Raw genomic sequence first — 23,418 nt, forward strand, 5'->3', positions numbered from 1 at the left:
GAAGGCTGCCAAATCAAATACCTTTTTTTTTTTTGGTAATTTATTTAACCTTTATTCAAACAAATTGTTTGAAATTAGTTTACAAGAGTGTCCTGGTCAAGTCATTCCATCAGCAGCGATGAAGCAGGAGCTTGCGGCCGTGTTTGCGCTTATGAAGTTGCTGGTAACCAAGTTGCATGTGCAAAAAACTGAGCTTTTCATTGAGAAGCTATTGGTTGCCTTAAAGGAGAAATTTCAGGACCACTGGTACCCGGACAATCCCAGTAAAGGACAAGCGTATAGGTCGTGTGCTTTTCTTATTTTCCACACTTTGGGTAGACAAGCGCGCCAGCAGAAGAGCTCTCTAGAATGTAACCACTCATCATTTTGTTTCTGGAAAAGTCCATCACTGTTGACAGTTGTGTCACTTGCAGGTGCATTCGAGTGAACTTGTCCAACAGTCAAGATCCAGAACTTATGCGGGCCTGTAAGGAGAGCGGGGTTCAATTCTGTGAGCTGGGATTGCCGCCTGTCCTCACTTTATGGGTGGACCCCGGTGAAGTGGCCTGCAGGTTAGACGTGCATAAGAGCTTGAAAGCCGACTTGCTATAGCGAGAAGTGAAAACCCACTGGTGGCCATCTTGCGTTGCCATTCGCTAAGTGCACCTAATTTGAATACAGTACGTTGATTTCTCTGTGGCGTTTTCACGTTATTTTCTGATTCTGCGGGGGGGAATAATGCCACAGTACATTGCTACACGTACGGTTGTAGCAGTGAGTCTGGGAGAAGCTCCAAATGCGGTGGACAGCCATTTTACATTACCTGTTAGTGACAATTTCTGCTATTTTGTTGTCAGTTGGTGTTTTACAGCGGAATCCCCGTATGGAGTAATGCAAACATCTCAAAGAATGAATTTAAGATTAAGATATCCTTTATTTGTCCCACACTGGAGAAATTTACATCACTGTTTGCATCAAACATTGAGAGTACCGGTATATTATCTCAGTATCTGGAATTTGTATCAGAATTTGTGGATCATGAATTGACTGAAAGAGGCTAAGTTTACATTTAACAGCATTTTTATTCCTGTTGGCCTTTGCTTTCATTCTATTGTTGATGGTTCTGACAACACGATGCAGACGAATCTTTGACACATAGCATTGCCAGTTTATTTATTACAACTGGATAACACACACTGTGGCATATTCACTAGAGAGAGAAATTAACACGCAAACGCCACAAAGATAAATCAATGTATTCCAGTTAGGCGCGCTCAGCGAATGGCTACGTAAGATGGCTGCCAATGGTTTCACTTCTCGACATGTGGGCATTGTTAGTCTATTCATATGTAAGTCTTTGACTGTTCCTTACTACTGTTTGAAAGCAGTAATAAGGAACAAGGGTTCCCTCCACAGGCGTGAAGTGGAACTTTCAACGCCACAAGCCAGTTTGCGATGATACTTGCCACTTTAGCGTTGAACATGCTGACATTGTTTTTGCATTTTAGGATCGGAGAGGACAACCCTTGCTTCTCGGTGGCCAGGTTCCCCAACAACAGTAAAAGTGGCGTTGAAGACAGCTCGTCTTCAGGTAGCGACTCGGACTCGTCATCCGGGTATGACAGCACGGACGCATCGCTCCTTCCCATTTCCTCCAGACGCTGCAGCGATACGGTATCACATGACCATTTTGTGATGGCAATTATACTTAATTTAGGCATGTGAGCATTTGGTATTTTTTTTCTTTTTCTTTCTGCCACTAGAATGCATCTGCTTTTCGACTTCCCGCCTGGTATGCTAAGGCCTTGCTACCAGGAAAAAGTCATATCCTCCCTCGGGCTCACTAAGGCTTCAGAGGCCTTGCAGAAGAGGCCTGGATCCTTCTTGTTTTCGTTTGTTCATATTTTATACATTAAAACATGTCAAGAATGCAAGTCAGCTTCTTCATATTGAGCATTTTCTCTATTGCACATGATGCTGTCAATGTGCAAGAAAATAATCGCTCAGGCTCTTGCATTGCATTTAGGATCTACTCTGTCTGTCGAGAGACATTTGCAGTGCTTTGCATTAAAAAAAAACCCTACTCATTCTTCACTGCTGCCATACAACCTGACGCTTCCAACTGACACCTCATAGGTGTTGGGCTATATTTACAAAATGTTCGACATGGAATTGTTGGGTATGATGCAAACACGCGTCGAGTTACTGCCACTGCGATCAAGTTCAAGCAAATGATTGATCGTACCTACAAATTGAATGAAATCTGCAGGTGTATCGTTTATGTTGAGGGTATTTTGTAGTTGTGTGAAAAAGATTCAAGCTCCCCGAGAGAACATTTGTTCCCCTTAATGCATGTGTGGTTGGACCACAGATTATCGCTGGATCTGACGCATTTTATATGTCAACTTGACAGCAGAGGAATCAGGAAGTCCAAATCCATGAATAGTAACTTCCCACTCTACGGTGCTTTCCCTTCATTCTTGTCCCATTTTCCTCACCCAAATGCAGCTGCATGCTTACGGAATGGGTCAGTCCAGAGTGGGGCCCTGATGACGGTGTATTTAGCTGGACGTTCACACAGCACTGTTGCTGGGGGAATGGAAAATAATTTATGTGTCTGATCATATCAGCGTGTAGTCACAAGCCAGAAACCAAGACAATGTCTTTATACATTGCCATTAATTAAAAAATAAATAATAGCCGACAGACCCGAGTGCCTTTCATAGGAACACAAATTAATTGTAACGGCAGAAAATAAGACGCTCACGGCCAAAATATGTTGTATACGTTCCTGAGAATAATTGCAATTTTCCAGTTGCTTGTATCGGTATATATCGGTCAAGATAAAATATCTTTCTCTCCCCTCCAGCGTTTGTTGATTTCTAAGCGCTACTCTAGTTGTCAGGAACAGATTATAAATAGACCCATAGCGAAACTCAATCTCATGATGGGAGGGAATGGAGGGTAGGGCGGTTCTATCCCAAATTTTGTTTCCCTTAACACGTCCCACTGAGTCTATTGCAGACTCAAGGGTTCATAAGACTGTGGCAACATATGATGGCTTCCCTTCAGCTTCAGCCATGAGTGGCCAATTACATAAATGTATGATTGTGGACAGATCACCAGCCAATCCAGGGCCCTTTCAGGGTTGGAGGCACCCTCATGGGCTGTCCAATTACAGCTCACAAAATGTTTTATTTGGCATCAAGGTTACAACTTGAAATTGTTATTTTCCTTTTGCAATGTAATATACATACAGTACCTCTTTTGTCCTTGCGTTGGATTTGCATCACATGACGACAAAGCGGGCGGTTTTTATTTTGCTTTGGAGCTTTATTTTGTGAAAGCTACGACAGCTCGGCGACTTCCTGTTTGTCCTAGTTGGTGTGAATTGACGTGAGGCTGCCCGGAGAGTCTCTCCGGAGTCGGAGGCGAGTGCGAGTGGTCCTCCCTCGATCCACCCAGGTGGTCGTCGAGACAGGTGCTCTTTCCCCCCGGGCGGGCGAAACTGTCAGGGAGACCAAGCTCGCCGTCATTCATGCGGGCTTCTGGACACAATTAGTCGACGATGACTTCGGTTTGGAAGCGACTCCAGCGTGTGGGAAAGAAGGCGTCCAAGTTTCACTTCGCTGCTTCATTCCACCAACTTGTGCTGGAAAGCTCAAGTAAATGGTGAGCGATCACACTTGAAATATCTTCAACGGCTTCACATCTGTTTACGTTAACACGTTTAATGTTGGCAACGTGCCACTGCCGCCCACTTTTTTTTAAAGCGCCTTTGTTTATTATATACTTTGTTGTATATGAAATGTTATTTTGGGCCATAATTGGGCCAATTTGATGGGTGCTGATATTTGTTTTCACTTGTTTTGGGAAGCGACGACACGCCCCTTCACTTCCGGGTCTTGATGCTGAGAAACTGACACACAATGAAACGCTATCAGCACTCAAGACTCAGTCAGTACCGATGCGTTTTGAGCATCGACAAATAACTAATCGGAAATTTCTTGACGCTGTAATATTTTTCCGTTATCTATTGTCATTGGGGGGGGGAGACAAAAAATGGTGAAGAATAAATTCGTAAATATTAAGATACTACTGAAGATCTTGAAAATAATTTAAAATAATAAAATAAAAATCAGGAAACGTTTTATATGTGTAATCTGTATTTACTTGAATGCAATGGATGGCAAATATTGCACCGTCATGCACCCACCATTAACAAACACTGCGCAGCAGGTGTTGGATGGCTTTGACTGTTAAATCCCTGCAAGGTTCAGTGTCTATTTCGGGTCAAGTTATGCAGTGACACATGCGTGCAAACACCCAAACATTGCGGGTGCGCTGTCTTCCCTATTACTGTCACGAGTTTTGCCCCTGCCAGAAAGGTCGCTGGGTCACAGAAAAATATATCTTATGAATGAAAGGGTTAAAAACAAACAGAAAGGTTTACAATAGCTTGAAAATATTTTTAATGCAGGGTAACGGTTAAGAGTATCTCTTGCGCCACCCTGTGGTTAACAGCAACATGTGACCCCCCAAAAGTGGACCCTCGGGCACACGTTTATGGGTAATGTTTGTAATGTCTGGCAGTCTTGTGTGCTTCCAGGCAACCCGACAAACTGAGAGTGGTGTGGATCAGAAGAAGCAGACGTCACAGCACGAAGGTGCGAAAGGAACTTTTTTTTAATGTGTAGTAGGCTACAATATGTGAACATATGGCTGTGATAACATTTACCGTATGTCAATTGAAAAAAAAACAAAAGTTGCTCTGTCGTTTGATGTCATCATCCAGCTCCACAGTTGGCAGCCTGGGATTCAGAACCCCTACAGAGGTCTGGTCCTCTGGCAGGTGCCCGAGAGTTTGGACATCACAGTTACACTCTTCAAGGTGGGACTAGGAAGTTTAGCCTTGGTGCTTTCGTCAAATGTGACATCGTTAAAGCGTCCGCTTATTTTTGTGTCAACAGGAGCCAACCGCAGAGGAGTTTGAGGACAAAGATTGGACTTTTGTCATTGAAAATGTAAGTCTTAATTTTCAAGTTTATCCACAGCGCTTGACTTGAGCTTTTTCATCCTTTCTCTGGACTCGTCAGGAGACAAAGGGACGAAAGAAGGTGTTGGCTTCGGCCGACATCAATATGAAGAAGTACGCCAGCATCACGCCGGCGCAGTACGACCTGACCCTCAAGTTGAAACCTCTTTCGGTGAAAGTGAAAGAAGCCACGCTCAAGCTCAATTTGTCCTGCATCTTCCTCAAGGAGGGAAAAGCCACGTAAGCAGCGCCAATTTGGCAACGGCATTCATATTATACAGAATGCTGCATGTTTTTTTTCCTCCCTGCATTTTACAGCGATGAGGACATGCAGAGTTTGGCCAGTCTAATGAGTTTCAAGCAGAGCGACATCGGCAATCTGGATGATTTTAACGACAGTGACGACGAAATCGGGGAAGAAAGGAGGACGAGCTTTGGTTCTGGTCAAGCGACGCTCGCCACTGGTAAAACATGTACAGCCACCTTCCACAAATATTTTACAACAAGGAAGTCCACGAATGTGAACTAAAATAGAGCAAGAGATCCGTTTTTTTTTGTTTCCCCTTTTCATTCATCTTTCACTTCACGTTCCTGTCTCGTCCTTTCTTGTTGTTTCTGTCTCATGTTTCTTAGCCCTCGAGCCTTCCACGGCAAGAATACACGACCTGGCGTGGAGGCCTGCAACCAAATCTGTCCCAAATTGTATAGCTTAACAAAGATCCATTTCCATATTCTGCACGTCTCACTTCAGTCATGCTTCATCATTCTTCTTTCATTCCCTTTTCGCCCAGCAACCACAGAGATAACTCGCAAAACGTCCTCGGGCGTTTGCGCTTCCATCTCTGTTGCATCACTTCCTGTTCTGCCCGAACCCCATCACCCATCCGTTCCGACGCCCGCCCATCAGACCCAGCCTTCCCTCTATGCCTACTCATTTCCGGCCTTCACACAAGCTCACCCTCCGGCACTTCCCAAAATTTTCCAGCCTCGTTCTGGATCAGGTATCGCTCGAAAGACGTAAATGGTGTCGTCCCCTTGAATGAAACGCCTTGAATGAAAGACAAAAGAGGGGATTCGGTGTATAAATATTTAGAGTAGCTGCACAGTAAAATTCGTAGAGTCCATTTTACTCGAAACAGACAATATTTGATCCCACTCAAAACGGAGTAAAACTTGACAGTAAAATATTTTAAAGTAAATTTTACCTGCAAAGTATTAGTCTGGGCGGCCCGGTAGTCCAGTGGTTAGCACGTCGGCTTCACAGTGCAGAGGAACCGGGTTCGATTCCAGCTCCGGCCTCCCTGTGTGGGGTTTGCATGTTCTCCCCGGGCCTGCGTGGGTTTTCTCCGGGTGCTCCGGTTTCCTCCCACATTCCAAAAACATGCGTGGCAGGCTGATTGAACACTCTAAATTGTCTCTAGGTGTGAGTGTGAGCGCGGATGGTTGTTCGTCTATGTGTGCCCTGCGATTGGCTGGCAACCGATTCAGGGTGTCCCCAGCCTACTGCCCGAAGACAGCTGGGATAGGCTCCAGCACCCCCCGCGACCCTAGTGAGGATCAAGCGGCTCGGAAGATGAATGAATGAATGAAGTATTAGTCTATTTATGAACTGGCAGCCGCAGTGGAATATCTCAGGTGGTAAGATGGCCGTCGACTGACAGACGTTTTTTCAATAAACTAAAACTAGGCATGTAAGGTTTACTCAAAAAACATCTGCGGAAAATGTATTTTTATGAGGGAAAACATTATCCAACAGTAGATTGGGGTTTTTTGGTTTTGGGTTTTTTTTTCCTCCAAAATTTATTTCAGTGGAAATTGTCCTCTGAATATCCATCCATTCTCCGATCCGCTTTATCCTCACAAGGGTCGCGGGGGGGGTGCTGGAGCCTATCCCAGCCGTCTTCGGGCAGTAGACGGGGGACACCCTGAACCGGTTGCCAGTCAATCGCAGGGCACACACAGATGCACACTCGCACCTAGAGACAATTTTGAGTGTTCAATCAGCCTGCCACGCATGTTTTTGGAACGTGGGAGGAAACCGGAGTACCCGGAGAAAACCCGTACAGGCCCAGGGAGAACATGCAAACTCCACACAGGGATGCCAGAGCTGGAATCGAACCCCGTACCTCTGCACTGTGAGGCCAACGCGCTAACCACTGGACCACCGGGCCACCCGTCTGAATATTTTACTCTATTTATCCTGGGACCAAATCGAGTCTTTAAGAGTAAAATGTACTCTCTGAAATTTACTGCATGGGAAGTGACGGCAGATGTTCTTCTTGTGTTTAAGATAAGGGGGTTTACTCACGCCCTGCTTCCGTTTTTTCTTCTATGCCTTCGCCACGAAAACTCTGCTCAGCTGCACGAAGCTTCCACAGCAAATCCCCCCCTGAAGGAGGTGCTCAGTCCCTCCCCACCTTCACTTCTTCTAAAGCCCTTTGTCATTCCCCTCCTGATCCCTCTGCCGGCCCTTCCGCCTTAACGGGGAGTTCGCACGCAGGTACAACCAGAGGCGTATGTTCTCCCATCTTATCTTTTTCTACACGGTGCCTTTGGGCTCCCAAAGTCCGTCTCGGTTCCTTCCTTTTATTTCGCTTCTGTCGCCTCCTCCTCAGCTCTGCTCAGCTCCCGCCCTCCTTTTCCGCCGCATGTTGCCGCTCGCAGAAATCCCCAAGCCGTGGAGGCCGGCTTGACGCTGACCAGTCCCACCAGTCTCCCCTCCGCCCCTGAGACAGGTACAGGGACAGCATAGGCCACCAGGATGTTTTAAGATCCTCGTTCCCACGTCTCGCGCCTATTCCTCGCCTTTTTGTTTGTCCCTTCTTTCTTTTTGCCCAGCTTCCTGGCAGAGTGAATGGAGGCCTCCTAAATGCCAAGTCCCTCTCGCGCAGGCCGCCCTCTCTCCAAATTTCTTACATCCGTCCGTGGATGAACCCGCACGGCCTTCTGTGGCGCACAAAAGAAAAAGAGTAGACGTGCCATGTAATGCTTCTCTAGAGCCGTTGTCCTTTTTTATGCTTCGAAGCTAAATCTGTTTTCTGTCAAAATTCCACCGTTGTGACATTCTATTAGAACAGGGTTGGGCAACTGGTAAAATGATGTTGCTGTGCTTATTTTGTCTTGCCCAAACGTTAGTCAACAATAACAGATAAGCATGCTGAAATATGTTTTGCGAGCTTGCTTTGGGTTTGGAGTCATAAAAATTCTCTTCCTTCCTGTCTTTCCATCACACAATCCTCCATGTCAGCTTCATCCTGCCTGCCTGCGGGCCTTCCTTCCCAACACTCGGGGGCTTCCGGATTTGCACCTTCCACTGTCACCGACACCCACTCGTGTCCCTCCATCGCTCCTTTTTCTTCCCTTCCTCCTTCTCAGGGTCCTTTACCCCACATTGGCTCCCAAAGTGGCCAAAGTGCAGGTATCTCGTTGACCGGCTGTCAACTTTGACGTTTCACAATCGAAAAAATGTCATTCACCGGGAGCTGTTGGCATGGAAGCGTCTTCAATCACAGTGAGGATTTCTTACAGTGATCTTTTGTGTTCCGTGTAGAGATCCAGAGGCAGTTGAGCACACTGAGCGAAGAGGAGCAGCAGTGTACAACTCCCACGAGTAAGCGTTTGTGCAAAACGGGCTGCGTTTTGTCAAGCCGTTCTAAAATGAATACGAGGTTGACTTGATTCCCTCCAGGTCCTGATTCCAAAGTAGGTGCCTTCCAAGGCTTGGCATCTGGTGCTGGAGGGCCAGCGTTTGGAGTCAAAGTTGTCAGGGCATCAGCAGGGTAAGTAAAAGACCGCCTCGTGTCCGTTTTTGTGCCTTCTTAACTCATTCACTCCCAAAGACGTTTTTAAACGTCTTTTCAGACTTGGTCTAGAATTGGCTGGTACTGAATGAATTAACAATGCAGAGCTACACACACACACACACACACACACACACACACACACACACACGCGCGTGTGTTCTCTCCGTCTTGTTAAGTTTTTGGATCTTCCTCATTAGGCTAGTAGAAAGGGAATGCCTTTATTGCACTTAATGGGTGACTGATTGTTATAAATTGCATACTTGCAAATGGTAGCCTCAAAATAATGACTGTGGTGTAAATATCAGTCTCGGGACGTCGCTTGGCACCCCCCTCCTCATTCGTGGGTATGTATTTGTTTGTCCTGCAGACCTGAGAGTTTGGCCTCTCTTCTGCCCTTTAGCCCCAGAGCGCCCTCAGCTCAAGATCTCGAGTATTTTGAGATGCCCAAAGCACAGATGGATCATACGGAGTTAAGCCCCGCAAGGACGTCTCTTGTCAAACCACAAAGCCACTCGTCCAAAATGTCCATTCAGTTCGGCAGTCAAGTTGCCAAAGCGCAGCCAGCTCAGCCCTCGGCCCCGTTTTCGGTCGGTCCCCAACATATCTCCTCAAATGTTCAGACCCAACCGTTGCATTTTGCGCAAATAACTACAGACACAACTAGCAACGGGCAGGTAGGAGGGGAGCATAGAAAAGACGTTTTGAGGTAAGAGGAATTCAAAATGACCCAGTGAAGTTTGCCAAGTAGTCGTTTTCCTGACACCCGTCTCCTTGCCCCTTCAGAAATGAGCCCAAGACGGCATCATTGACAACTAGTTTCACAGACGACACATTGGACGACTATACTGTCACGCCAGAGGTGATTAAAAAAATATCAGAGGACTTTTCAGGAGAAATTTCCAAAGGAAACAGTTCCGAATGGAAGCGGAAAATCAGCCCCGCTGGTTTAATGTCCAGCGCTGATGAGAACATGCAGTGCATTTCTTCAGGAATCGACTCCCACTTTGGGTTCGTCTCAGGACAACAGCCAGCAAGCAACATGTTACTACAAGTGGAAGCGAATACCGTGTCTCCAGACAAAGTCGTATGTGAAAAAAATGGAATTGCCGAGCTTCTGCCACAAAATACCGATAAAACTCACTTGTATCCAGCCACGGCAGAACTTGGTCGACTGTGTTCCAAAGACCGTCCTCCCCAAATTCGTCAGGATTTACCAAGCCTAGAGCCACGTATGACACACTTACAGTCAGCTTGTCCTCAACGTTCAAACGTTCCTGGCATTCCAGCTCGTCAACAGTCAGACGTTGATCCTGATCTTACGAGTGCAACGTTCCAGTCGTTACGCGCTAAAAAATTGCCCATACCCGTTTATTCAGACTTGCGTCGTGTCTGGCAACAAGCTGCTCTTGACATGAATTTGAGCAAACGGGTATGGCTAACATGTCCAAGGAACACAAGAGTTCTTGGGTTCCCCCCAACGCCTTTTAAGGAAGTTTCATGTAAGGGCGGTCTTTTCCCTGCATGGCCAGATTGCTCAGTGATCGCAGGCATGCCATCGAAACAAAGGATTAGAGGGTCGAGCCAAGAAGACTACTGGCTGAATTTGAGGAATTCATTTTCTGGAAAACGAATGACACCTCAATGTGTTCTGGTTCTGGACGGTTCCTATGAGAATGAGAGGCATCGCAAAGCCATGGTTAATATGCGCGCTTGTTGTCCGCAGAGAGCTCACACGTATGGTTTGTCTTCCGCTCCAGGTCAAAATGCAAACTTTTTGTATACTTGCCCAAGAGTAAGCAACATTTTCGGTTTCGCGTCTCAGGATCCGGTTTGCGTTGCGAGTGACTTTTGGAGTTTGGGTCAGGGCAGCTGCATTTTATTCGAGAAGCACTTCGGAAAGGAATGTGTTGTGACATCACACCCCGTGACACCGGTAGCCTCATGCTTGAATATTACTTCCTCCTGCCCTCAAAAGGCCAAGATTCCTGGCTTTCCATCCGCACAAAAACAAAGTAAACTAGCTAAAGGAGTAAGTGCGGTGACATTTTTGCCGAGTTGTGCGAAAGAATCTACGGTTCCTGGAATGCCAACTAGAAACTGTGACAAACCTCAGTGGGTAACGGACAGTTTTCTGCTACAGCCGTCACGCAAGTATACAGAAAGAACACATCTGAAAGATATCTTTGCTATCGACCGTGATTGGGTTGACAACATGGTATGCCTTGTATCCTCGTGTCCACCGCGAGCCCGCTCACCTGGCTTCCCATCAGTAAAATGGCACAAATCAGAAAACATTGCAAATATGATTCATGTGCTCCCGACATGCCCGCGATATTCTCGAGTTAGTGGAATCTCCTCCAGAATCCTCAGCGGGTCTGATAGAGCCGGATGGAAGGTTGACAGAAGGCCGCTTTGGGGAAAAACATTGAGCAGCCCAGGAATAATGGAAGTAACATACAAGTGCAAGATTTCTTTGAAGGAGAAGACAATCGTTCAAGTGATGGTGTCCATGTTGCCCCCTTGTCCCAAAAACTCTTACATATACGGAATTCCCTCCAAGGGTGGTAAAAGGGACTGTTTGACGACAGAAGCCCCCAACATGCTCAAATCCATGATCACTTTCCCAGAGCATGGTCAAATCCCAGGTTTACCTGCAAAGGACCATTCAAGAGACTTTCACAGTTGGTGTGTGGAGTGGGGGACACTTTGGAGGAACCCAGTCACTACAAGGTCGGTCGTGGTCCACTCCGATTCGAGACTTGATGAGATGTCAGTCAAGAACAGAGAAGCGATGGTCAGTATGATGCCGTACTGTTCCAGAGAAGCACTGAAATTTGGATTTTCTTCAACAATGCAACTCCTGGCTGTTGACGCGGCAGAAGAAAATAATCCGAGCATGGCAGAATTGCTGCCGTGTTGCCCGAGACAAACAAGCATTGTTGGCGTCCCGTCAAAAGTGCTGTCAGGCTCTGATGACGACATAGGTCGATGGGCCAAGTTGATGACGTCGCTACACTGGCCTCATCAGGATACGCTGGCGGCAGCCCATTCCCTTTTGCTTACAGTTGACAGTATGGAAGAAAAATGTCAAAATATGGTGAATATTGCGCCATCTTGTCCAAAGATTGCTTCTCTACCGGGGATGCCATCAACTAGTTCACGCTGTTTAGTACCATCAGAGCAAGCGCTTCGAACGCCACTCTTAGCGACGCCATTCCCAAGTTCATATGACTCGGACATAAAGAAAGGAAATTCCGACTTGGCTTTGGAGGTAATTAATGACAAACGTGGTTTGATGGGGGCAACCGAGGATGCTTTAAAACGAGGGTGAGTTACTAAATGTCGTTGGTGTCACGTTAAATGTTCATTTGTTTTTTGGTTTTGTTTTTTAAATATACCTTTCGAATGACATTTCAGAAACACAGATGGGCGAAAACCACACTTAATCAGTGACACGCCATTGTCAGACAAGAGGTGGGTTGTGAGAGTTTGCAAAGTGACCGAGAAATGGCATGCCGTGACTTTGCACAAAGCCCAGATTGACTGAATTGACATTTACCCGAATGGATTGGGGAAGAAAATCGGTGTCACTTGAGATGAAGATGCTTTGAAGTGTGGAGAAATATGCACAGATTAAGTGGCATGTTTGTGTGCTTCGATTGACGCGAACGACAAATTGCTTCTCAGTGAAAGACGGCGCTGCACTGACCCTACCTTGTGTGTGTTTACCCCCTAACATAAAAGCCAGAACTGTACAATCCACGCGCTCCTTGATTATTCTGGAGTTTAACTTGTATTTTCCGAATCCTTAGAAATGACCGCATGGTTTCACTGCAGCAGTCACCCCAAACGAAAAGTGTTTCCAGGCAGCGGATGCTAGCGCAATATCCCACAGAAACGGTTGCTCTGTGTGAGGATCTACCAGAGGCGTCTACAGAATTCACCGGCCACGTGGTGACGACCGAAGAAACTCTCAATCCGTTTTCGTCAGTCTTGTTCACGGGTTCCTTCCCCGACGATGAAGTGAAGAGAAAGAATGCCGTTACAAAAATGACGCCGATAGGCTCACTGCCCAGCGGTATACTTGACACGAAACAAGCCGGTCAACGCTGGAATCGGAGTATGGTGACTATGCATCCCTGTTGCCCAAGTGTGTCCTGTATTCCTGGTATGGCATCACGGAGTGAAACCATTTCTAGATGTTGGTTATCGCAGCCAGAGGCACTTTTTAAGAAAGCAGGGAAGACTGTCATAATTCAAGATGCACCTACCAATGATGAAATGAAAACCATGGCGTTATTAACACCATCTTGTCCAAGACGTGAGTGCATTCCTGGGATTCCATCGACTTTGGCACCTCCGGTCGTCTTGAACTCGTCAAGTATGGTCCACGTCCTCCCAACCTTTCCGGCCTCCTCCAGCGTGGCTGGCTTTGGATCTTTGCTCAGAGCCGACGGCAAAGCCTGGGATGTGATTGGAATGACCCAATCCTTATGGAAGAGCGGGAATAAAATTAGGTCTGAATTAATACTAGAGAGCAACAGAATGAACAAAGATATGCAAGGAGCTGTTTCTCTTCGTCAGTGTTGCCCAAGGGAATCGAGCCTTCCTGGTTGGCCCTCTGCACAGCAACAGAGAAGGACTCATGGTCTTGACGAATCCAGTATGGTTAGTCTTTCAAGATCATGTTCAAACGTGTCAGCAATACCAGGATTTACGTCACTTACAAAAACAAGCGAATGGACGGTCGACGGAAATCCACCCTTGGGGCCCAGAAAGACAAAAAAGAAGACAACCTTGATCGGAAGGTTTCACAAAGACGAGAGGACAATGAAGGCAATGGCTTCCCTTGTGCCATCCTGTCCAAAAGTTGCCCTGATTCCGGGATTCCCCACTCACCCGAACCCTCCGGCCGCATATTGTGCACCAAATATGATAAGCCTTTATACATGTTGCTCCCGTGTTTCAAACGTACCCGGTTTTGCATCAGTTGATGGAAGTGAGAGCATCGGATGGGTGATGGGAAATGAGTTATTGTCAAAGAAGAAGAAGGCAAAGAAGGACTTTGTACCCGACAGGACCGCTGAGCCCCAAAATAAACGGAAAAACATGCATTCTCTTGTCCCGTCTTGTCCTCAAGCCTCGTGCGTAACCGGCATCCCGTCCAATCCACATCCCAAAGTGCTACACTATGGCACGAATATCACAAACCTCTTTCCGCTATGCCCACCAGTTTCTACTCTTCTTGGATTTCCATCGGTTGAAGACAACACGGAAGAATGGACTGTTCAGCTGGTTCCATTGATTCACAAATCCCAAAAGTACATAAACCTGAAGATGAGCCGTGTGCCAGCCGGCTTGGACAAAGCCAACAACATGTTTGCCATTGTACCTTCTTGTCCAGAAGCATCCAAAATCCACGGACTTCCCTCAGCACCTCAAAGCAAATCCAAGGTTCACACAAACATGATCCGTTTGGTTCCTTGCTGCCCGAGGTCGTCATCTCTGGAAGGTTTTGCATCCATTCCTACAACACCAGTTGTAGGGTGGCTACATGAAAGAAAAACTATCCTGGGAGCACCTCAGAGAAAGTTGCCCGAGAGAATTATTGCACCTGCTGGGCAGAAACAAAACGGGAGCGGTATGGCAAAAACTGTAGCGTCCTGTCCAAATAAGGCGAGACTCTGTGGGTTTCCGTCAGCTCAAGTTTTGAACAAACCATCGGATATGGTCGGCTCAACATACTCAACAGCTCCTTACATTTCCCGTACCCCGGGTTTCCCGTCAGCGAGGATGCTTAGTTTTGAACCTTTGAAAACACAACGGCACGACTCGTGCGAGAAGTTCTTATTAGCGGACCTGCAGAAGTACAAGACGGTTGTCACGGCTGAATCCCCTGAAATCCATCAGCGTGAACATGAAGAAATGAAGCACATGGTATCGATAGCTCCATCGTGCCCACATCTGACTAGAATTCCCGGGATGCCAAGCATTTCACTCCTGAGTACAACATGCAAAGAAAACAACGAGTCGTCTGCTGTGACTGGATTGCCAAATCAACCAGAAGCCACGCATGCTAATGGCGGCGTCCCAACACTTGCATCTGGTGAGATATTTGTAGCGTCAACATCCGGGTCACCTTGAAATTCTTCCTTGAATTTTATGCCGTTTGCTTCTATAACAGAGGCAAAATACAGCGACACGAGACGCCACAACACGGAGTAAGTGAAGGCATCGACCGCATGTGCAATGCTGTGAGCCGAGCATGGAATGCCTGGATCATCGTGTATCCAAATGTACACATTATGTTGCTGCGGAATTTATGTCAATGACATCATTGAATTTGGATCTTCAGCCTAACAAAAGAAGTCGCAGCCGAGGAGGCCCAAGCACAGCGGAAAGATGGGGCATCGGAGCCCGAAGGGGTCTCGGGTTGGGAAATATTGGAGGTAGAAGGAAATGTAGTTGAAAAACAGAAAGCGTCCTTGCCATCAGCAGGGGCGGAAGAGCCTCCTGGAATAGTCCAAACTATTGTGGATGTTCTCCATAAAGGGTAAGTGACTTGGAATGCGGAGCATTCGAACGCAGACATTTGACGGGACCGTTCCGATTCCCAGAACAAACCCTTCATTCTCTGCTACGTGCGAATCATTTGTTTTTGCGTTGCCCCTCAGCTCGTGCCGACTGAACGATCACATTTTTTCACAGCTATGAAACGGTAGCGTCCATTTTGGGCCCATCTGGTTCGTCTCTGTCTGAGAACGATCTTCACCTGACGGTCGATTCGGCGTCGCGTCCAACATATGAGACTGGCATCTCTTCGTGTGAAGATTTGCCTCAACGTGTGGACGTTGACTCCGCCATAGATGAGGTCATTCCTTTATCAGAGCAGTTGGAGGACCAATACACCGGAGAGGGTCAACTGGTAACCCCATCACCGCCTTCCGACAGCGACGATGGGTTTATGGTTTGCGTGAGTATGAAGAAATGGCCGCCGTTGACCGCAGCAGACCTGACTGGCACGTCAGTGGACGTTCGACATGAGGAAGAGGAACCTTTGCTTGATGAATGGCAGACAAGTGATCAGGACTCTGTAGGCACATCCGAGTCCATTGACAGCTTATCAGTCAGGCATCCGAATTTCACACATGAACTCAAAACCGCTTCCAAATTGGAATCTGGGTGAGTGTTTCTCAATAACCACCCGCCCACTGCTCGCGTTTGAGTGCACGGCGTGCAGGTTTGATACTCGTGCACTTGTTCTGTGTGACCGTTCTCATCAATGACTGCCATTGTCATTCGGAGTTGTAAAAGGACCCTCGACTTTGCTAGCTGTAAGGTGAACTGCTGTCGAGTGCTTCCACCGTTTTCCTTGGTGTGCTGCATGGAGTGGAAAAAGAGTGCCCACTCAACTGCAACATTTCTGAAACGTTTCTCTTCTTGTTCTTAAGCCCCCAACTAGCAAATGCTGATGGAAGTCCCCCGCATCCTACGATAACTCAACCATTGACTGACGGCAAATCAAACCCAGAGCTACAACATGACAAAATTCTAGATGATCCGCATCTTTGTATGATTGAAGCGCAGGCACAGATCACGGTCTCTCAGCAAGATCAAACCGTTCTAGGAGTTCAACAAACAGAATGCGAACTGGAACAAGCCACCGTTTTACAACAGCCAGACCACAATCAAACTTCGGATGGGTCGTGTGTCCTTCACGAGGTTGCTCCAATCCAGTCTCGTGAGATCATTTTCACGCGACCTGTCGACGATCCTTCCATCTCCGCTGCTAGTAGCATTCCTGCAGATGGAGATGGAACTGTTTGCTCGCCGCGCACAACTGTCAATCAAGAAAAAAATGATGTCTCTCCTGACGTGGAAAGAACGGATGCCCCAGACAAACCTCTGATAACAAAAGAAAGACTCACCGTTGAAAAACAAACACGTCACGCTCTACCGAGAAGCAGCACGGCCCAAATCGTCAAGGAATGTTCTTCCGAGGTTGCAGAAACAAAATCTGCTCAAGAAGCAACAGTCCAAAGACCCGCCTTCTCGCAAACAAAGGAACATGAAAGCATGGCATCGAAAGCAGAGCTACAGGGGGATGTTGTTGAGCAACATGCGTCCTTGTCAATTATCACAAGGATCGGACAGCAACAAAGTGGCGTGAAAGTTCCTCTGAGAAAGCAACCCATCCCAAAGCCTCGGGTAAGGAAATGTCCCAGTGAAGAAGAGGCCCACGCAGGAGGTCAGGCTGGCCAGCCTCTGGACGATGACGACACAAGATCAAAAGAGCAAGCGTTGACCGTGCGCTTGAGGAAAAGCCGGTTCCAAGTCGGTGGCGATACGACACCGCCCTCAAATTTTCCTGTAGCGAAACCAAGAGCTAAGAAACGTCTTAGCAGTTCATTCCCGGGTGATGCTGTAGTTCCCGGCTCACCACGTACTTCCTTGTCAGACACAGGAACAGGCACCTCTGGCCAAGAAGTAAATCACCACGATGAGCAGGGAGGCGTGCCTGTTCCGCTTCCTCGAACCGGGAAGCACCTCGACAAGTCTCTGTTCAACAACACGCCACCCACAGACATTTCGGACTCATCTCAAAGAAAGCCAGAGGCCACGACTGCCTCATGCGAAGCAGCGGAGGATTGGTCGCCATTATGGGAATCACGTGCAATCGCTGAAAAAGGAACCTGTGATCCGGGCAACGCAAACGAATTTCCATCTCCTTACTCAGCAGAAATGAGAGACGTAGAGAAGGCGTCGGATGCTTTGGTCAAAGGTGCAACCCGAACAGATGCGCCTGTCCCGCCAACAAAAATGGAGGAGTCCTTTGCCTGCTCGGTTACATCAGCTCGGGATGAGCAACTACACGTCAAAGGCACAGAACCTTCTGATCCGAAGAATGAAGGCTTGGAGTACAGCCCTGTGTCTGTATATTTAGCTGCCGGTTTTTTAGAGCAAGACAGGTAAGAATGAAATTAGAAAATAAAAGTCGATATACATTCAACGTGTGGCCTTTCGTGTGTGTGCTTTTATTCCTCGCATGGTTTGAAACTGCCGCAAAGTTTTCATTTTGGATACGCATTACATTGTTTTTTGTTTACAGGGGCAGTCCGCCCGCAGACAAAAGTCAGGCCCGAGTGGTTAGCTTGCACCACACCTTGACTCCAACAAAACCCGAAGATACGTCGGCATCTCCAGAAGTAAGTTGACCCCAAAATTGAGATGAGCAATTTTTGCAACCGACCAGGGAGTTACCTGTGATCCAAATTTTCCCGTGTTGCAGAATCTTTCAGAAAGTCCAAACCTGGTCACGTCCAGTCAGTCTCTGCTGGAGTGGTGCAAGGAGGTCACTCGGGATCACAAGGGACTGAAGATCAGCAACTTCAGCACCTCCTGGAGGAACGGCTTGGCGTTTTGTGCCATCTTGCATCACTTTCACCCAGAAAAGATGTAAGCAACCTCAAAAAAATCAGGATGCACGCGTCCGAATGACTGCTTTGCGCAATTCTAATGTCCCTTTTCTTTTTGTTTAGTAATTATGAATTGTTGGACCCCTATGATATCAAACACAACAATAAAAGGGTAATTCACATTTGATGATTTTTTTTAAAAAACTGAAACCTTTTAACAATGATCATGTGATTTTTTTTTCGGGGGGCGGGGGGGATTTGACAGGCCTTTGACGGTTTCGCCGAGCTCGGCATTTCCAGGCTGATGGAGCCCTCGGACATGGTCATGCTCGCCGTGCCAGATCGCCTCATCGTCATGACATACCTCAGCCAGATTCGCACTCATTTCATGGGCCAGGAGCTAAGTGTGCTTCACATCGAAGAAGACGCCAGTGAGTCCAGCTACGCGGTAACGGGAGACCGGGAGGGCGAAGAAGACCCCGAGGCAGCTGTTCGCTACTGCACCCAAAGGCTTCACGAGGAGGGCATCGGTCTGGAGACCAACGGCTCTGTTAGCGCGGCACACGAGGCCGAAAGCGACGCGGATGTCGCTCCGCCGTCCAGAAGCAAACGGGCGCAAGCGTCCGCGGCCAGCGGGACCCAGTCACCGGTTGCGCCACCGAGGACTCATTTGGCGTCCAAGTGTGGTTTCTCGCACGTGAAAGACGCAGATCTGGTCAAGAAGCGCAGGTCCCAGAGGAAGAGTACGTCTGAAGAGGATGGCGACGCATCCGTGGTAGGACGCGCTCTTTAGGATTGGGCTCTGTGTCTTCAATTCAATTTTTTAAGCAACGCTTTCTGTTTTTTGCAGGTTGTTACAGAACTGGAAGACAGCGGAAGTATCAGAACTGGTCAGTCCATTCACGTGTTCGGTCACGACAACGGATGTGTATCCATTGCATGACAACTTATCGGTGCTTTGCTTTACAGAGACAACAGCAACTCTGGCTGGGGTGGGAAGACGAGAAGGCCAGGTTAGGGTTTTTTTGGGGTTTTTTTTGCTCAAATTGTAAACATTCCCAAGAATCAGCACTCCATGCAAACTTAGAACTATGCGTTTGCACATTCAGGATACCAACCAGTATGTACTCAGTCAAATGCAAGCCCTGGAAGCAGAACAAAACCACATCGACACCAGAGCTGCCGTTGTGGAGAGGAAACTCCGACAGCTCATGGAAACAAGTACCGTAATTAGTCTCCGTTGATTTAGAAAAATGTTCTTGTCTGAAATGTTGACACGGTTGTGTCATTTGCCGGCGTGCGTTCGCCGAACAGGCAGTGACAAGGCGGAGGAGGAAAGATTGATTCAGGAATGGTTCGTACTGGTCAACAAGAAGAACGCGTTGATACGAAGACAGGATCACCTGCAGCTGTTGTAAGATCTCGCGGGATGTGACATAGACCGAAGAATCCATTCGGAGATGGTCACGTGGCGATGATGATGTCATCAGCACGACTCTTGTTTCTAAAAGTGCTCTCACCCGACAGGCTGGAGGAGCACGATTTGGAAAGAAGGTTTGAGCTGTTGACCAAAGAGCTGCGAGACATCATGGCCCTCGAAGGTTTGCCCACCACCAAGAAGCAATTATTCAATTCCGTTGCTTGAACTGTTTTGTTTCATCCTCGTTTTCACTCTCCACGACGCTTCGGTTCTTGAATGGGCTGCTTCAGAGTGGCAGAAGACGCTGGCCCACAAACAGAGGGAGCAGTTGCTGCTTAAGGAGCTGGTGTCGCTGGTCAACCAGAGGGACGAACTGGTCCACAATATGGACGCCAAGGAGAGACGGTGAGGAGGAGGAGGTCACCGACGTTCTAACGCAGGGGTGTCCAAACTTTTTGCCAAGGGGGCCAGATTTTATGTGGTAAAATGTCGGGGGGCCGACCTTGGCTGACATTCATTACATTGAACAACAATATTGTTCAACAAATTTTAGTAAGCCAGTCTGTTTCACATTTCCATTTTTATTTTAATTCCAACAATCTTAAGAATTTCTTTTGGTTCATTTGAAACAGGTATATCACATGCAACTGCTTATCCACTTGACTTTTTCTTAAACAGAAGTCTCCTGAGTGCAAATTGATTGATTTGAAACATAAAATGTTATCACCATGACTTTTCAATAGTCACAAAACCTTTGACTCGAACAACAGGGAAATGAACAAGCAATACACATATCCACAACTGCAAGGATCATTTGAAATATGACATATCAGTCAATATAAACACGGAGTGATGTCTTGTTAACTCGTGAGTGATGCCCTCTAGTGTCTAAATGCTATTACTCATTTAGTGAATGCTATTACTCATTTAGCCACTAGAGGGAAGCAGTATCTATGAAACATCACTCACCAGTCTACGAGACCTCAGTCAATGCAACACGTGTTCCATTGCGCCCAACCTGCGGGCCAGACGGCACTGATTTTATGACAGGGGCCGAGGGCCGGATGAAATTCGACTGCGGGCCGGATTTGGCCCGCGGGCCGGACTTTGGACATGGCTGTTCTAACGGCTAGTCCATATCAACTCAAAGCCGCGCTTCTGTCTCCAGCGCTCTGGAGGAGGACGAACGCCTCGAACGTGGCCTGGAGCAGCGCCGGAGGAAGTACGCCAAGCAGCAAAAGTGTCTGATGCAGTGACCTTCGCCTCCCAAGTTTAAGGGAAGGCTCTCAGGAGACGAGGTGTGTCACTCCACGTCATTGCCAAAGATTGATATTGTCATTGATTTTATTTCAAGTCTTGCTCGGAGTAACCGATAGTGATTTTTAAAAAAAAAGTTTTAGTGACGTGGGAAGTGTTGGTCACACTTTGAATGAGAACTCAGAATGGGAACTGTGATACTGTCTTACTGTGTCTTGTCACTTTTTTTTTCATCCAGATTTTTAAACACGGATTTATTTGATGAGATAACTGCAGGGTATGGTAGCGGTCTCAAGGTGGCGCTGAAAAGCCATGTCTTCCATGAGTACACTTGTGAATATTCACAATCACGCTTTTCATATTATTTGTCATTTTCAAATGGATCTTCTGTTCACTTCAGCTACATCTGCCGCTTTGGACACTTGTCTTACCCGGTAAATACGCTATACGCTGAGACTGAACAGTCAGACGTGAAACGCTTCCAGGAAGAAAAAAAAATAGTAATCCCCAAAGTGATGTTACTGTTGTATGCATGTAACATAATAGACTAACGTTATTTTTTTGACTGTGCCTTGTGACTGAGGGATGTTTGTTACCAAAAGGGCTCCTTCCCCTTTAAATGTGTCTTTTATTCTGCTGCAAGGGGCTTTCCAGAAACATTTAAGGTAAAATAACAACAATGCAACAGAACATAAAACATCCACATTCATATATATCTCAAATTAAAGGATATTACTTTCGCAGTGACAGCCACGTAAATCATTTTATTGGCGAAAATTGATTTGTTTAAAAAGCCATCTTTAACTTATTGGAGCTTTTACTATTTATTCTTTGTGTGCTGCCTGCAGAACTGCTTTTAACCCCAAACTCTTTCCTCTGATTGCTGCATGTGTATTGTGCTGCATTTGCACCTTCGGGATTGCATAGGAACTGCGTATTCACAGGAATATGACACAGTCTGCACATTTTCTGGTCGTCCTCGAACGCAAAAGCAGCTGATCAAAGCTCGTAAGTCAGGTTTTGATGGAATGTTCGGTTTGGTGGTCGGCCGCATCACTGAAATGAAAGTACGATTGGACCTCTGAAGGGTTACGGCGGGACTGGTTTTGTCCTGAAGAATGCCAACTGGGTGACTTTTAGGAAACTGAACTGACTGTTGTTTTCTTGTTACTTTTGGAACATTTGTCAAGTTTGCAAAGCCCTCAATGTTTTGCTGCATTAAAAATAGATGTGCTGTAAAGATGTCGTGCGAGTTCAATTTGTCCAGGGAATTGGATTTGTTTCGCAGATGAAATCATGAAGGGAAAAGGTCATGGGAGAAGTCTTTTTAACCTTATCAAGGACAGTGGACAGCTTCTCATGTTATCAGTTTACAAGGTGCATGAAAGGGTTAGTGTTTTTGTTTTGTTAATGAGAGACATTTTTTTTTTCCATTTCAAAGCCCGCAATGGCTTCACATTTGAAATTTTCACTGTTTGTGATTGTGTTTTTGAAATCTTTGTGACATTTGCAGGCGCAGATACTTCCAAGAAATCAGTAGATTTTAAAAGGTCCTTGCAGGTTTTCTCCTGTTCGCACGTATCAAAGACTCAAGCGTGTCGCCTCGACAATTTTGATCCTCTTTGTGCGTGCATCTTTGCTCGATGCTGTCGAGCCAACTTTTATTTTATTTATTTACTTATTTTTTTGTGGAAAAGGGAAATTAGATGCATTTTTTTGCATGTGCTTGTCTATCGGAAGGACCACAATAGTTCAAGTATCCGTGTAGTCTATCCTCCTGCTGCTGGAATAGCCAAGATACCTTTTGTGTTGCATATTTCCCGAGCGACTGCATCGGATTAGTTGAAGACCCGCAAGCCCGATTTCAAGGAACTGGACGAGAAACTGAAGGCTCCTTTGTCCCAGCTGCCTGTCCTGGAGGCCAGCCAAGAGGCCAGCTCCATCAAGCTCGGAGGCTGCAGCTGCTGCCTCAATGGATTAACATGCGCACTGTGAAAATGTGGACGTGCAGGAGGGCTGCCGGAAGTCTTTTATGATGAGCTGTTACAAATGAAGATTAAATAACATTGATAAAATGGAAAACATGAAACATGATATACAATCAAATATTAAAATGACAATTTTTGAAAACTTTCCATGTATATTAAGTACATTTTAAGTTGTATTTAACTTACACAATACGTTACAAAGAAATACTTTTTTTTGGTATGAAGTCGTTTGTTTGTTTGTTTTTGTTTGTTTGTTTATTGAACATAAGCGGTCCGGATAATTGAGGGGTGCAAGTGCAATTTTTATTTTACTTTTGTGTGCAATACAATTTAATTGAATAATTACTGAGTGTTTTTTTTCCCTGTATTCAAGCGCAGGGCTGATGTTCCAAATCGTACAATGACACCCTTACACCGATACCTCGAGGCCTGTTTAATCTATTCTAATGGTAGGTATTGGGCTGTTACTTCGATAGAAGTATATATTTTTTTACACAAAAAAGCACTCGATTAGTCCTGG

The 23,418-nt window shown here is 46.5% G+C and overlaps 2 protein-coding genes across 18 annotated transcripts; both read left to right on the top strand.

The window, feature by feature from the left end:
• The first annotated feature begins 12 nt into the window (after nucleotides 1–12).
• Nucleotides 13–2,034, top strand: btg3 (B-cell translocation gene 3). 2 transcript variants are annotated; one of them, XM_052078244.1, is made up of 4 exons: nucleotides 13–282; nucleotides 414–551; nucleotides 1,488–1,595; nucleotides 1,743–2,034. In XM_052078244.1, the coding sequence occupies exons 1-4, from the start codon at nucleotides 119–121 to the stop codon at nucleotides 1,930–1,932; spliced, it is 600 nt and encodes a 199-aa protein (XP_051934204.1). In that variant the 5' UTR covers nucleotides 13–118; the 3' UTR covers nucleotides 1,933–2,034. The 2 variants fall into 2 exon arrangements, with proteins under 2 accessions (XP_051934204.1, XP_051934212.1); XM_052078252.1 differs by having other exon boundaries at nucleotides 16–282; nucleotides 1,488–1,653; nucleotides 1,743–1,932.
• Nucleotides 2,035–3,342: 1,308 nt separating this feature from the next.
• LOC127608719 (EH domain-binding protein 1-like protein 1) lies at nucleotides 3,343–22,150 on the top strand. Of its 16 annotated transcripts, none has more exons than XM_052078069.1 (31): nucleotides 3,356–3,651; nucleotides 4,589–4,646; nucleotides 4,775–4,870; nucleotides 4,950–5,003; nucleotides 5,076–5,254; nucleotides 5,333–5,478; nucleotides 5,648–5,716; nucleotides 5,806–6,015; nucleotides 7,374–7,514; nucleotides 7,630–7,749; nucleotides 7,853–7,996; nucleotides 8,262–8,432; nucleotides 8,565–8,624; nucleotides 8,703–8,793; nucleotides 9,185–9,523; nucleotides 9,601–12,144; nucleotides 12,235–12,291; nucleotides 15,173–15,370; nucleotides 15,526–15,999; nucleotides 16,269–17,786; nucleotides 17,927–18,023; nucleotides 18,107–18,273; nucleotides 18,357–18,405; nucleotides 18,499–19,008; nucleotides 19,084–19,123; nucleotides 19,203–19,246; nucleotides 19,343–19,454; nucleotides 19,548–19,647; nucleotides 19,761–19,834; nucleotides 19,944–20,095; nucleotides 20,787–22,150. In XM_052078069.1, the coding sequence occupies exons 1-30, from the start codon at nucleotides 3,548–3,550 to the stop codon at nucleotides 20,060–20,062; spliced, it is 8,085 nt and encodes a 2,694-aa protein (XP_051934029.1). In that variant the 5' UTR covers nucleotides 3,356–3,547; the 3' UTR covers nucleotides 20,063–20,095; nucleotides 20,787–22,150. The 16 variants fall into 16 exon arrangements, with proteins under 16 accessions (XP_051934088.1, XP_051934029.1, XP_051934051.1 ...); XM_052078091.1 differs by having other exon boundaries at nucleotides 3,357–3,651; nucleotides 4,573–4,646; nucleotides 19,944–20,058; nucleotides 20,822–22,150; XM_052078042.1 differs by having other exon boundaries at nucleotides 3,358–3,651; nucleotides 19,944–20,058; nucleotides 20,822–22,150.
• Nucleotides 22,151–23,418: the final 1,268 nt, after the last annotated feature.

This window comes from Hippocampus zosterae, chromosome 1, assembly GCF_025434085.1.
Source record: "Hippocampus zosterae strain Florida chromosome 1, ASM2543408v3, whole genome shotgun sequence".
Classification (NCBI taxonomy): domain Eukaryota; kingdom Metazoa; phylum Chordata; class Actinopteri; order Syngnathiformes; family Syngnathidae; genus Hippocampus; species Hippocampus zosterae.